The 13162-nt window shown below is 47.8% G+C and overlaps 1 protein-coding gene across 4 annotated transcripts in view; it reads right to left on the reverse strand.

Annotated features, from left to right (window-relative positions):
• PCSK6 (proprotein convertase subtilisin/kexin type 6) overlaps nt 1-13162 on the reverse strand; it is a 159209-nt gene that overhangs the window by 56211 nt on the left and 89836 nt on the right. For 3 of the 4 annotated variants that reach the window (XM_069466678.1, XM_069466677.1, XM_069466680.1), the window contains exons 8-11: nt 12929-13141; nt 9128-9228; nt 4402-4505; nt 2634-2751 (exon numbers count right to left, since the gene is read on the reverse strand). In XM_069466678.1, coding sequence (XP_069322779.1) covers nt 2634-2751; nt 4402-4505; nt 9128-9228; nt 12929-13141 — 536 coding nt within the window. The remainder of the gene's footprint in view (nt 1-2633; nt 2752-4401; nt 4506-9127; nt 9229-12928; nt 13142-13162) is intronic. The other variant, XM_069466679.1, reaches the window with a different exon arrangement.

Here is a 13162-nt window from a genome sequence, read left to right on the forward strand (position 1 = left end):
TCCTGTAATTGCCATGAGAACTGGTCTCCTTGAACCATGACCATATCCCACCTGAGGGACGGATCCCAGCTCAGGGCTGGGGACAGAGAGAGGTGTCAGGGCTCTTCATTCCTGCCCCTGCACGTACGTGACCAGAGGGGAAGATGCATCAACACCCCAGCCGCTCTAACTCAGGACCTCACGTGACATTACTGTAGACACGGCAGGCCTGGCAAAGGTGCCTTCCAGGAATCCTGTACTAATGTCCAGTGAACATACTTCTCTGACCTTCAGCCACACCAGGGTGGCATTTCCCTTCTGCTCAAGAGCAAAGGCAGGTAAACATACTCCATGCACAGGTACACACGAGATGGGCATATAAAGAGGTGGCCACTCTCTCCCTCCCTCCTTCCTTCCCTCCCTCTCTTCACCATGGAAAGCAGCTGAGCCAGGTTGGGGACATTCACAAAGTCCTAGGATTCCACCATGAGAGGAAGAAACCAGAATAAGGCCAAGAGAGTGTCAGCTAGACTGAGAAATGTACATGAGCACATGGAGAGGGAGCAGCTAGAAGAAGAAGGAAAAAAGATGTGTGGGGACACTTCCTTTTCATTCTTAAGCCAAGTGATCCAAGTGGCTGGGGCAAAGCTAACAAGAGCCCTGGTGAGGGAAGCTACCCATAACCGCAGGGGCATGCAGGAGCCCTGGTTCAAATGAGCTCCAACAGGCAGGCAGGACTGCCAGGGGTGAAGCCCAGGGTGGAAACAAGCCCAGGGTGCAGCTCCATTCGGTCATGCCACTCTCTCTCTGGAGGCCCTTACATCTTTGGAAACAACTGGGTTGTGGACTTAAGTAAGTGGTTTGAGACAGTAGGTCGGCTGAATATTCCAGAAAGAGTCTGAAACTGCTAAAGGTAAAGATGATTTTTCTTTAGAAACAGAAGTCTGATTCTTCCCCTCTCTTGGAATTTGTGGAGTCCTTACTTTCCTCAAAGGACAGGAACAATGTCATATTGTATGTGACGGCGGGTTGCCTCAACCTGTGCTGTCTAGACTCTGTGCGCTTTCACTTAAAAAACAAAATAAAATAAAAATAAAAACAACCATTCGCCACCTAGGCACCACTCTACCATCTTAAAATGATTTCTGGCAGGAGAAGAATGCTCCATTCAGGAGCCACCCTGACGGGGGAGGCCAGCAGGAGGTGAGGGCTGCCCGCTGGCCACAGCTCCCTCTGGGGCAGGGGGCAGCCACACTGGTCAGGTCGGGTCGGGAACAGACCCAGGAGCCCAGCCTCACCTCCCCTGGTGTTTGATTACCTGGGTCGCAGGCATTTTCCAACAAACAAAGCCAAAGAAGGCAAAAGGTCTCCGTTATCTCAGAGAACTTTCCACTTTCTTTCAAATTTGACAGTCTAATGCTCTTTAGAGAAATCGATGCCTTAGAAAGTTAAGATTGAGACTTGCTGCTGGCCGGCTGACCTGTCGGGCCTTGGCGTCATCCCCTACTGGTCAGTCTGCACAGTCAGCCATGGGATGGAGAGGCGATTTTTCAAAGGATCCCTCAGTGGTTATCCAGCCTACAGATACTTTCTGAATCCCTACCATATGCAAGGCGTCCGAGAGAAACACTGTTCTCAACATTTTGTGGCAAAAGAGCATGCTCTAAGATGATAAGCATATTCAAGGAAGAGGCAGTCTCAAAGATAGTGATCTGTATTTGTTGATAAAGCAACGTATTACCTTTAATCACTGAGTTTCTTTTTCAAACACACATTTTCCAAAGGGAACAAATAGTTATAGGTAGAAACGTACTCATTCTCTATCAGATATTAAGGCCTAGACAAACATCATTCTCCCTCTTAGTAGGACAGCTGCAATGGCAGAATTCAAAAGAATCATCTGATTTCTTCCCCTAATGGGATAGAGTTCTTGCTTTCTAATTTACAGCTAATTTTTTTCAGTAAAAATTTCAATGAACAAATATAATATAATGGAATTAGGAAAACCGACTCCAAAGGGTGGTGCCGGGGATTGCCCTGCGCAGGGAAGAGAGGTGACGCCAGGGTCCTGGGCACACTCACTGCTCGAGGCTTGTGAAAGAGCTCCAGTGCTTACACCTTAAGAAGGTTGTAAGAAGCCAGATAAAAGCCACACACTTTGAAGGACAGTCCCTCCCCGGCAAGAGAGCAGGGGCAGCCGCAGCCGCGCCTCCCTGTGCCTGATGGATTCACATGTAGCTGCAGCTACGGCTCCAGCCTCTGGTGGTGGTGACAGAAAGGACACCTGTGACCGCTCCTCATTTCACCCCCCTGGGCAGGGCAGGTCCCCGGTCCGGCCGGCAAGAGTAAACGTTACGGATAAGAATTTCCAACACTAGGTCCGAGGGATTCAGGCTGGGGGACCGACTCCCTATCACGGAGCAATCTGCTGCAAAAGGGGAAGGGGCTTCAGAATGGTCACCGATTAAGAAGCAATTCTTTTCCCAGCCGTACAACCCGCAAGAGCAAATGCACACACGTACACACACGCACCACCACGTGCACACACGCGCACAGGAATGTGTGGGTAAACACCCCCTCTCGCAACACCTACAGCAGAGTCAGGTCCAAACCAACGTGTCTGAGAAGTCACTGGTGCCGGAGCAGAGCCTTACCTGGGCCTCTTGTCCGAGGTGGCCACACACGTGTGCTGGGACGGCACTGCTGTCCACTTCTTTGCCTCCACGACGAGAGCTTCTGCATCCACCAAGCCAAATCCATAGAAATGGCTAACTGAAAAGACAGGCCCTTCAGAGCTGGGCTCTCCTGCCCCTCCCCAGGAAGGGTGCAAGGCCGGTCCTCACACTCTGCTGGGCTTCCAAAGAGGACAGACTCACTGTGTCCCCTCCTGGGCTCCTGAGGGTCTAGGCTATAGGACCAGTCCCCTGAGGGCTGCTCCAAGGTCCCAGCTGCTTGGTTCTCTCTCTGAACCCAATTCCTTCCGTTTGGTTTAGGAGTGCGGGCCAGGAAAGGTGACCCATGTTGGTACAGAGTAGAAGTATAGATAGGCTCTAGGACTTTCTTTTTTTGAGACAAGGACAGGTTTCTTTACATTAAAAGGATGCGTGGGCATCTGTGCTCCCTGAATCTTAGACCAGACAACAGAAGCAAAATCTGAGACCTCTTGGTTCACCCGATTATGATATGCGATAAATTCGATAAAACAAGGCTGTGCCCATCTTTTTGCCGTCTTCTTTCACGGCTGAGTCCCCCGAGCATTCAGGGAAAGCAGCATTGTACAGCACCTAGACGGGCTTGTGAACTGTCCGGATCCAGTGTTTAATTTGGCCAGTTTCAAAGTTTAAATTAAGAGGCAAGGTCGAGAATTAGATACAATCTATTTTCCTATTTAATTAGGCCCAAACTGAATGTAGGTCAGCTCTTGTTACAGCATACCACTACCACCAACATTCCTGCAAAACAAAGATGAATTAGGCCCAGTCAATGGACTTCTTATTAAAAGGAATGTCCCTTGGCACTTAGGTAACAATGCTGGACCTATATTTTAAAGATAGTAATATCAGGGTTGGCATCAAAATAGTTGGTTAACTGAGCTTCAGAAAAGGTTTTAAAAAAAAAAAAAAGTCCTCCCTAACAGCCCATGGCTGAATGAAATCTTTTTCAGTATCTCAGGTAAGAAGTCAGACAAACAAAGCCAGCGGCACTGTCCTATAATTACCTGACCCAGAGGGCCCAAATATCTAGGTTAATCCAGCCCTGACTGTGGGTTGATTTCATGGTACCTGGGTCTGCACAGGCTGGGTTGGGGGTGGAGGCCCCGCTGTCCTATGGGTTACTTTTACAACGTAGGGGCCGGCCAACAGGACTCTTACAGTTAGAAAGTAACTTACGTAACTATCTCAATGTCCTCGTACAGATGAGGAAACTGAGGGCAAGTTTCAAAATCACAGAGTTACTCAGGGCTAAGAATGTGCGTGACCCTTAGGTAGCACACAAACAAGCATCATTTGTTTTGATAATTATGGATTGGTTTTAATGTGCATTAGAAAAAATATATAACTACTTATCAAACTCATGATTAACTAGGTATAGTAAAGTTTTCTTTTAAAAATACATTTATGTAAGACAAAAAGGGAGTCAATTTAAAGAGAACTATTAAGTAAATACTGCTACAGGTGGCCCCTGGATGTGGCAAAAGTCATGGAGTTTAGGGAACCCGGGACGCCCGTGACCTGAGGGTTCTCCCTCAACCTCAGCGAGGTTTCCAGGATACGTTTCTTAAATCACTGCATATGTGTTTTTCATTCTTGTAACACACAATAATAACAATGTCATTTAGGGATTCCTTTTAAGGAAGTCATGTCACCCCTTACTACGCATTCCAGGGGTCCCCCCAGGGTCTGCCAGGACACCACTCCGCACCTTTATGGCCTGCGCCATTGACTTTCCAGTCGCTCGCTTTCAGGTGGGCCGGCCGGGATGTCTTCACTAGCAGGTGCTGGACGTCCCTCCAGGTTAACTGGCTGCTGCAATGACACAACAGACCGCCGAAGCCCACACCGGTCAGTGACGGTGGCAGCACAGGCCGTTGAAAGGTGGTGTATCGGGAACCAACCCGAGTCTGAACTTGAGCACACCCCTGAGGCTAAGGACTGCATTCCTTAGTGAAGGTTTATTTCACAACCTCTTTGTAAAGAACAGTTTCCAGCAACTAAATCCTGAGAAAAAAATAGGACAGTGGGTGACCTCAAATCCATAAGCATTAAAACCCCAGCCTTACTGCCAAGCTCTACTTGAGTTTGAAGTGAGACACACAGGAGGTTTTGAAAGTAGAGAGAAGTACATTTCACGTACCAGTAAATGTTTATTAAGTATCTGGGGCTATTCTTCCCCATAATGAGCAAATGCTATGGTACATAAGAGCATGCTCAAGGCATGATCAGCTTAGATTCCATTTTATGTGGACCCACGAGTTACAGATTATAATTCAAAGTTTTAGTAATTCTAAATTTATAAAACATTCATTTTAATGCAAAGAAAAAACATTACATTAAAAATCACATGCCTACTAATAAATATGCAGATATTTTTTAATTCTAAGATACATTTGCCCACCTTTTTGAACACCTCTGAAATCCAGATTTATCTTATAATTTGATGCCTCTTATACCCCTCTGTCCACAGCAACCAGGACCAGGTTATACCGCCTAGGGGTGCTGAACTTGATCCTCGTTATTCACATTGTCATTTCTGGGTCTAAATAACTCTTAGCCTAAAAGAACTCTTTGATAGTTACAAAACTTCTAAGAGATATGGTAGTATTGTATTATTAGTAACACTTGTGGTTCCTGCGGTGCATAAAAAGGGTGCATCTCACAACCTATGGCATCTTGGATTCAATAACATACACTATTTTTCATACTATCTCTAGGCAGAGGGTAGTATCAAACAAAATCATTGTTCCTTTCTTCTAATCAGTATTAATTGTTATGCAATCTGCACATTTGAACATATATGCCTTCTGCAAGACTGCTTTAAACTATGGTACATATAACGCCTATATGAGTCACCAAAAAAAGGAATATATTAATATTTTTGTTACATAAAACAGCTGAGTGAAAAGAAAGATGTATAAATTCACAGTTCCACCCACAATCTGACAGATAAATATGTATAGATATTTTATTCCTTTTTCAGTTCATTAAATTGACACACATCTATGACCTTTTAATCAATCAGAAAATTAACCAAGAATGAATGAGCCTCTCTTGTGTCTGAGACCCTCATTCCCTAATATTGTAAACACATATTCTTTCTTTTCAGACTATCTTTTCAGGACTCTTTGGGATAGAGACAACAGGAAGGACAATCCCCAGGCCTCTCCCAGGAACTTAATCCCTGTGCGGGTTTGATTACTAGGAATGCATGCCACGCCACGTGTATCTACAGCGAGTGCCAACCCAGCAACCTGGGACTAGAAATAGGGCTGGAGCTGCTGCTGCTAAGGGCTGAGGACATTTCTAGTAGCCAATTGTGTGTGTGTGTGTGTGTGTGTGTGTGCGTGTGTGTTAAAATGCACATACACAAAATTTACCATTTGAACCATTTGTACGTGCACAGCTCAGTGGCATTAAGCACGTTTCACATTGTTGTGCAACCATCACCACCATCATTCTCCAGAAAATTTTTTAATCTTCCAAAACTGAAACTCTGTACCCATTAAACACCAACTCCCCCAGCCCCTCCCCCAGGCCCTGGCACCCACCGTTCTACTTTCTGTCTCTGTAACTTTGACTGCTCTAGGGACTTCATATAAGTGGAATCATGCAGTTCTTATCTTAACATAATGTCCTCGAGGTTCATCCATATTGCCATATGTATCAGATTTTCCTTCCTTTTGAAGGCTGAATAATATTCCATATTATGTAGGTACCACAGTTTGCTTATCCACTCATTCACCTGTGGATACTTGGGTTGCATCCACTTTTCAGCTGTTGTGAATCATGCTGCTATGAACATGGGTGAGCAAAAATCTGATTGAGCCCCTGCTTTCAATCCCTTTGGGTAGGTACCCAGAAATGGGATTGTTTGGACATATAGTAAGTCCATGTTTAATTCTTTCAAGAACTGCCATGCTGCTTCCCCCTGTGGTTGCTTCATTTACATTCCCACCACGTACCCGCTCTTTGCCTGTTGTCCTATGAGGAGTTCACCTATGGCATTAAGTCCTGGGGTACGCTCCTTTCCTTGGGGCCCACACTCTCCAGGCTGCAGCCCCAGCCTCCCCCAATTTCTCCATGTTCTTGCTGCTGCACTAGTTACAGGCCTCTGCACTGCCTCGCCCCACCTTTGCCTGGGCTGACCTGCTCTCCTCCCCCATCCACTGAGCCTCCTGCGGGCCCAGAGGCCGGCCTCAGTCAGGGGAGGATTCCGAGACTCTGGGTAGCCCATGGCTGTGTACCCTGGTGGAGCGGTCATGAATGCAGGCTTTCACGTTCAGACAGAGCTGATGAGACTGCACCCCATGCTGGCCATGTCTCCTGGCAAGTTACTCCAGGATGGCTAAACCCAGTGCTCCTGGAAGTTTAGCGCTGAGATGCCAGGAAGCATGAGCTTCAGAGTGGAGGACAGAATGCGTCCAGAAAGAGAGAAAAATAGAAACCATTTTATTATGGCAAAATCTATTTTATTCTGGACTCCAGTAATAAAATCACAAATATAACAGCATGGAAAATAGGTTTAAGAAATGGTGTTGAAAATGCTTTATAGACTGCCCCAAACCATGGGATTACCTTTGGACAATTCTTACACATGGAGGTCTTTCTTCACTCTCCTCACACACTGTCCCAGGCCTCCCCGTACCCCCTGGGACTTTCTCCACTCGTGACCATTGGCTTTGCCCTGATTCCTTCCCCAGCTATAGTGGGCAGAGAGACAAGGAAACCCTGAGGCCACGCTGCCTAGGCACAAGCTAGCCCAAGCTCTAAATCTCCTAAACTTAGGCTTTCGGGTCCCTAGACCGCATTTGTTCTGTCCTTGACCATTCCTGTAGGTTTAAAATGCTCTAAATTGATGCTGTTTTCAATGAAGTTTGCTTGATTTGCCACCTGTAAATTTCTGAGAAGGAGCTAACAGGATGGGAAGATGGCTATCTGAGTCCTCATGTGTCTGCCGGCCAAGTTTAATGGGACAGTCTGGCACGAAGCAGGGTTGTTGTTTTTTTTTTTTTTTCCTATTTAATTTCGACTAACAAAATTCCTTGCATGTTTCTAATAAGCAATGGAAGAAAATATAGAGCAATGACTTACTAAGTACATGAATGCAACTTTCCACACAAGTAACTAATTATTTAGAATTTTTTAAAAGAGCCTCAGGACACAGAAGCTAACATTTTGGCCTGTAAATTGAAAATATTGAACTGTTTCTTTGTTACATTGGTAGCATTTGAGTGTTATGCTCTCTTGCCTTGCGCAAACGAACATGCAGACATGCATAATTACAAGGACTTAAGCATCCCGAACATTCTTTTTGCATTATTTAAAAACTCATCGACAACAAATGACTACTGCAAAGAGCTGGGCTGTTCTGTGCCAGTTTTGATGTCTAAACTACAATTTGTTTTTGACCTCATGACTGCATGTGCAGTTAACGCTCTTGACTTTCTGACCCATCCACACACTAACAACTTTCGAGTTTTTCTTTGGCTTATAACAGACAAAGCATCGCATTTTATTGTCAATTTATAGACCAAAGAGAAACCTAAAGTGAGGTTTTGGTGTGAGCTCCAGAATGGGAGGAAGGCTTGGGTTTCTGGCCCACTGAGCCTGCGTGTCCTACAAAGGGCAGGAGATTGTGGGCTTTAAGAAGGGCAGGAACCACTTCATGGCCATTAAGACGGCCTAGAAAGGGAAGGAGATTCTGACACATGCTACAGCGTAGGTGAACCTTGAGGACATTATGTTAAGTGACATAAGCCAGTCACAAAAGGGCACATACTGTGTGACTGCACTTATATGAGGTCCCTAGAGTCATGATATTCACAGACACAGAAAGTAGAATGGTGGTTGCCAGAGGCTGGGGGGAGGGGGCAATGGAGAATGTTAAGGGCTGAATTATGTCCCCTCCAAAATATGTATGTTGAGGTCACAAGCCCCAGTACCTCAGAATGTAACTACATTTGTAGATAGGGCCTTTAAAAAGGTAATTAAGGTAAAATGAGATTATGAGGTTGGGCCCTAATCCAAAATGACCAGTGCGCTTATAAAAAGAGGACACAGGGACAAGGCAGCCATCTGCAAGCCAAGAAGAAACCAACCCTGCTGACACCTTGATCTAGGACTTGCAGCCTCCAGAACTTGGAGAAAATAAACTGCTGTTGTTCGAGTGCCCAGTCTGTGGTGCTGTGTTACAGAAGCCCGAGCCGACTAATACCAGTAGTTAGTGTTTGATGGGTACGGGGTTTCGGTTTGGGAAGAAGCAGCTCTGGGGATGGATGGTGGTGGTGGTTACACAACTATGTAAATGTGCTTAATGTCATTGAGCCATACACTTAACTATGGTTAAAATGGCCAGTTTTATGTTACTTGTATTTTACCACTATGTAAACATTAAAAAACAAGGAAGATCAGGAAGGGAAGTGGGAACTTACTTTGCTTCCAGAGCCAGGGCAATGATGCCGGCCACCATGGGCGCCGAGACTGAGGTCCCGGTGTGGCCGTCGGTGCAGCGCTGCCGCAGATCCGTGGTGACCTGGGTGAGAGGGCGGCACAGTGAGGCGGCAGAGGCAGAGGCTAAATCGCCCCCCCGGAAAAGGTTAAGGCCACTCAAGATGCGGTTAACTGTTCCAGGAACAGGAAAGGCATGGGCAAACGCATCTCGGCAACCGTGGTTTTCCGCGATGCCTGGTGCTCCCTGCGAAATCGCTTTGCTCTCACGTGTAAGGTGTGGACCCGCTGTGGGAACAGGCTAGTCTCGGGGTGAGAACAGGGAGACAGGGCAGAGGAAAGGAGAGCAGCTGGGAGCCACACGCCGTGAGCTCTCGTCATGGCTCAGCGCGTCCCCTCAGCCCACAGAGGTGTGCGTGGAGAAACAGGTGAGGCAAACAAAAAAAGAGGGGCCCCCCAGAGGCCCTGCTCATCGGGTCTCCTAGCATTGTGCCCTGTCCTGAATGCCTGAGGGTTCCCATGGCAAGATCATTTGCCAGAGCCCCCATTAGCAACCCCTAAGTCATCCCCTGACTTCAGAGCAGCTGGAGGAGCCAAGGTGGCGTCTTTAGCCAGCGGGTCACAGGTCAGGTTCTCCACCAGGACACCCTCCTCAGACAGCTGACAGGTCCTGTGCCCAAAGCACCCAATTCCACCTGCAGAAGCAGATACACCCAGAGCATTCTTGACCTCCTAGGGCCTGCTGAGTGGGAGGACAGGGCTGGCTGTTCTGTTTGTGAAGGTGAGGCTGGCTCTGCCAGCTGGGGGCTCTGTCTGCCCTCGTTGGAGGTGCTGACGCCAGGCCGGGTCAGGGTGTCGACTCTGGACCTCACTACTGCTTGGCCGGATTTGTACCTCCCCTTTGAAATGGGGAGCAGCTGCTGTGGGCTTGGCCCCTGTGGGTCCAGCTGTGCTAGATGGGATTGTGGCCCCATGACCTTTGCCCCCGGTGTTATTTCCATGCACTTTGCAGATGGAATTAAGGTTAGTAAGCGGCCGACCTTAGATGGGGAGACTATCCTGGCTGATCTGGGTGGGCCTGGTGCAATCACAGGGCCCTTCAAGGTGGAGGAGGAAGGCCATAGGGTCTGTCAGAAGACATAAGACATGAGAAAGACACAGCCCATCACTGCTGGTTTTGAGGAGGGATGTAGGGGACACAGCCAAAGAATGTGGGTGGCCTCTAGAAGCTGAGAACTGTTAGCTGACAGCTTGCAGGAAATGGGAACCTCAGTCCTATAACCACAGAGAACTGAATTCTGCCAACAACCTGAGTGAGCAGGGAAACAGATTCTCCCCCAGAGCCCCAGAGAGGATCACAGCCCTGCCAGCACCCCGATGTCAGCCTGTGAGACTCGAAGCAGAGACCTAGTCAAGGATGCTGGACTTCCAGCCCATAGGACCATGAGATACCAATTTGTGCTGTTTGCAGAGCTGCTGCATTGTGACAATTTGTCACGGCAGGAACAGGAAACTAATACACCCACCTACCCACCGTAAGGCTCTAGCAGCTGATTCACCTAACCTTTGAGAATAAATTCCTCCAGTGATGACCGTCCAGATCCTCTTCCAAACTGAGTGCCTTCCCCGTGCACGTTTTAGCTGGGCCGACAACCACCTGGTGGGTCTGGCCCGTGTCACACATGCACAGGAAGACTTGATAAGGACGCTAGCAGAGACCAGCTTCCTCCCTGCCCATTTCAGCAGGGCTGGGGTGCCTCAATGGGGGGAGGGCAGCCCAAAGCCAGGGAAAAGGGGTAAGAAAGCAAAGCTCTCTGTCCCCAGCATCTTCACATGCAAGTGGACACAATGATATGTACTTCCCGGGGCTTCTGTGCAGATCACAGCTGGGCACCTGCACATACTTGTGCTTGGTAAATGGTGGGCAGTGAGAGAAACCAGGGGTGGCTGAACAGGAGGCCAACCTCCCGAGAGCATGCGAGGCCCATGGCTGGCTCTCCAGCCTCAGAGAAGGGGGCTTCCCTAGGGAAAGACCCAGGGGTCTTTCCTGGGTCCTAGTGCTGTGCCTGGGACATGGCTCATGGTCAGTGAATGAACAAACCCTCCTCTTCTGGCCAGAGACACTTGCTTTAGGTTCTACTGCTTTTATCAAGAGTCACACCTCACTACCAGGCATCCCTCACTCTGAGTGGATGCTGGTCAGCATTTGCCAGACAGAGAGGGATGGAGAACACAAGGGGACAGAGCTTTGGTTGCCATCACAGACCTGCCTGAACTCTGAGACTGTGATAGCCGACGGTCCAGAGCAGCCACACAGCCCCTTCCAGAACATCTAAGAACACTCAGAGCCACAAGTGGGCTCCAGCAGAGCTGGGAAAACATGTCACCCATATTGTCAGAGTTCACTTCCAGGACAGCAACCACGATTATGTATGTCTTCCTTTTACCCCTTTCCCAACTATACCTTTCTTAGCTATACATTATTGCTCAGAGAATATTTTTCTATAAAAAGACAATGAAAGCATTTTGCAGCTAAGGAAGGCATGCACACACTCATGCACATATAAACAAACACCCTAGCATGATTCATTAAGCAATAAAGCTGCAAGTTTGCTTGCAGTGTTGAGGGATGCCATCTCTCTGCACACAGCCCACGGCACAGCATCCCTAATGTGAGCCAGGACTTGCATTCGCTCGGCCAGCAGGCCTTTGTCAGGTTCCAGCACAGCGGCTGTTTAACAAGACCCCAGCAAGTCCGCGTTCTCATGAGCTGGATGCCTACACAAACAGGACACCATTCAGAATCTCAGCTGCCTGTCCCAGGGGCGCGTGCTCTGGCAGAGAAGGAAAATAACAACTTAAATTAATACCTTAGTTAACCAGCCCAGGTCACTGCCAGGCTGGCGGTGGAACGGCGGCGGTGGCTGACCTTTCGTGGGTGCAGAGCAAAGCAGAGAACAGGAAGCCTGTATGCTCCCACAGAAAAGTGTAAAAATAAATGTGCAAATAATTTCTAAAGATATGGCTAAGCAGCAGGAGAAATGAAAGGATGCTAGTGAGCTTTAAAAGTTAACTATGTCTGGCCAGCTCCACGATCTCATTTTTAAAATGTCTAAAAGTCAACTTAATGACTGCATATTTCAATTCTGCATTAATTTGGACTGGAAACCCTCCCTTCCTCTTTGTTTTTTTCTTAAGTAGGAAAGTAGGTAGGAGAGGAAGAAGCACAAATTCCACCCATATACTACAACAGTTACTCTTTAAGAGATAAATCACACTTATGTTCACTAAAGTGAGCAGAACACACAGAAACCACTGCTTGACTTAGAATTGCCCAGCGTAAGTTCCTAGCAATGGAATGCCCAGAGCACTGGCATTTCTAGAATGTCTCAGTATAAAACTTTCTCTTACTCTACTGCACACACTGGAATGGGACTGGTCAATTGGATTCCAAGTGATGTGACCACAGAACTTCAAAGAGCTAAAACAAGACAGGATGAGAATGAACCCCCTTCTTAAATGATATTTTTAGCTCTCTAAAGCCAGAGAGGATCTTAATTGCTATTTCTGTGCAAAGATTAGAAAGGCAGGGTCCAAGGAAGGCTGCCAAGGGACTGGGGTTTACCTCGAGGCTCAACCAGTTCACTGCTGGGTGAGGCTGGGACCGTGGGATCCAGAACAATCTAGCCTCGACCAACTCATCTTTTTGTTAAGGGGAAAAGAAACTCATTCCCACGGCGCCGAGGCATGCGTTATAAACTCTGCAACTTGCCAAGAGAACTTACAATTTTGCGCTCGTAAAAGGCCCCACTGCTGTAGGTGGTGGCAAGGGTGGAGGCACACTCTTCCAGGTACCAGGGCTTGTAGCCGTTCTCGGTAGTGCTGCTCACGGAGATGGTGTAGATGCTGTTGGTGTAGCCGTCACATGAGCAGTAGTCGCCCTCTCTCCCGCCGTTCCCGGATGCCCAGACAAAAATGGAGCCGAGGCCCTGCCGGCCCTGGAGGGGAACAAGAGGAGG

Source organism: Eulemur rufifrons, chromosome 3 (genome assembly GCF_041146395.1).
Source record: "Eulemur rufifrons isolate Redbay chromosome 3, OSU_ERuf_1, whole genome shotgun sequence".
Classification (NCBI taxonomy): domain Eukaryota; kingdom Metazoa; phylum Chordata; class Mammalia; order Primates; family Lemuridae; genus Eulemur; species Eulemur rufifrons.